The 2,006-nt window shown below is 22.2% G+C and overlaps 1 protein-coding gene across 1 annotated transcript; it reads left to right on the top strand.

Annotated features, from left to right (window-relative positions):
- Positions 1-764: 764 nt before the first annotated feature.
- LOAG_13361 (hypothetical protein) lies at positions 765-1,106 on the top strand (the record flags this gene model as incomplete). Its single annotated transcript, XM_003148868.2, has 1 exon — positions 765-1,106. The coding sequence occupies one exon, from the start codon at positions 765-767 to the stop codon at positions 1,104-1,106; it is 342 nt and encodes a 113-aa protein (XP_003148916.1).
- Positions 1,107-2,006: the final 900 nt, after the last annotated feature.

Below are 2,006 nucleotides of genomic sequence, written 5' to 3'. Positions count from 1 at the left end.
TTTTTCGTTTTTTTTTTTTTTTTTGAGAGGAAATTTGTTCAGCAGAAAATATATATCAGATAAATTTTGGGGGAAAAAAAAAGGAAATATGTGGAAGAAAAAAAAAAAAAACCAAACATGATGATTTAATTAATTAGATGAGTTGATTAAATTCAAAGAAAATATTGATAATAAATTTAAAAAAAAAATTTAAATCAAGCAAAAAAAAAAAAAGTTAAAACGACGAATTATTACCAAACGAGAAAAAATTAATTTCTATTTTTTGTTTCTCATTTATATTTGCAATCATAATTTGTCGCATTTTGTCATAATATTACTTAATTTCCAAATTTTTCTTCAATTAAACGATTGAAAAAATTTTTTTCGCCTTTTTTCGTAACTTTTAAAAGTTGAAAAGTCTTTAAATAGCTATGTATGAATGAAAATAAAAAAAATAAAAATTAGAAAAAAAGGATATATTCCATTTTGATTTGTTTTTTTTCCTTCAATAATTCGTTCATTTTCTCATTTCAATTTATCCCTTTGGAATAAGCAAATTTAATGATAAATTAAAATATATTTCTAATTTGATAAGATTTGAAGACAATTATGCTTTATTAAAATTGAAATTTATATTGAAAAAAATTAAAAAAAAGGAATTATTTTTAATTTTTTTCTTTTCTAAGTGAAAGTTTTTAATGCATATATTATTCTTCAACAGTTTATTGAAAAGTTGAATAAATTAAACAAAATCATTTAGATAACATCTAAGAACTGGTAATCACATGCAAGCATATATACATATATCCACATACATCAACATACATTTCATATATACCCACATACATCCACATACACCCATATATATATATATATATCCACATACATCCACATACACCCATATATATATATATGTCCACATACATTCACACACATCAACATACATCCATATATATTCACACACATCAATAATACATCCATATATATCCACATACATCCACACATCACATACATCCGTACATATATATATATATATATCAACATACATTCCACATATATCCACATACAAGTTCATATACAAACATACAAATGATACATTCGACATACCACCTCATAATTTAAATTGAAAAATTATGAGAAATTGAAGAAAAAAATTTAAATTGAAAATTTTAAATTGAAAAATTCATTTTGTCTTTTTAAAGTCTAAATTTTATCCAAATTCAATAAATCATATCTAAAATTCAAGTAGAAAATCCAAATTAAAAATGTCACATTCAATGGTTAAATGACAATTAAAATTATTCATTTTTCTGATTTTTACAAGACATGAATGAATGGATTTATCTGCAAATATTGTTTTGTTTTTCAAATTTGAGAAAATCCTTTTAATTTTGATCGAAATAAAATTAAATCTACACGAAATTAAAAATTAACAAAGTTATAATAATGAAGTGCTTTCGATTTATTATCATCCATTCATTACTGATTTATCGGAATTGAATTTAATTGATTGCGTCCCAATTTCCTAGAATTTAATTAAGGATAATACAGTTTTGCAGTTTCTTTAGCTATTTGATATGAAATTTTTACTCAAATAATTAAGTCCTCTCATTTTTGCCAATTGATTTTGCCAATTAATTTATATGTAATCGAGTGGTTGTATTAAAATAACCAAATATGAATATTCCTATTCGTAAATTTAAACTTAAAAACTTGAAAAAATCTTCAATATATTCAAACAAAAATGGCAGTCCCCATATTATCAATTATTACATTTTTTTTTCCTTACTTTTTTTAATAATTAGTACTATTAAAAAAAAAAGATATTAGAAGCAGATCCATTTTTGATATGCATAGAAATAATAATAGCAATCAATTATATGACGTGCAATATTTGAGATTTGACGTGACGTAACGTAAATCACTTGCGAAAAGTATTCATTTTGTAAATGCAAGAAATATACCAAATAATGAATCAGTTGCGTAATTGAGTAATTGTAATATATATGATTGTAAATTAAATGATT

This window comes from Loa loa (assembly GCF_000183805.2).
Source record: "Loa loa unplaced genomic scaffold supercont3.199, whole genome shotgun sequence".
NCBI lineage: Eukaryota > Metazoa > Nematoda > Chromadorea > Rhabditida > Onchocercidae > Loa > Loa loa.
This window is presented reverse-complemented; position numbering and strand designations above follow the sequence as displayed.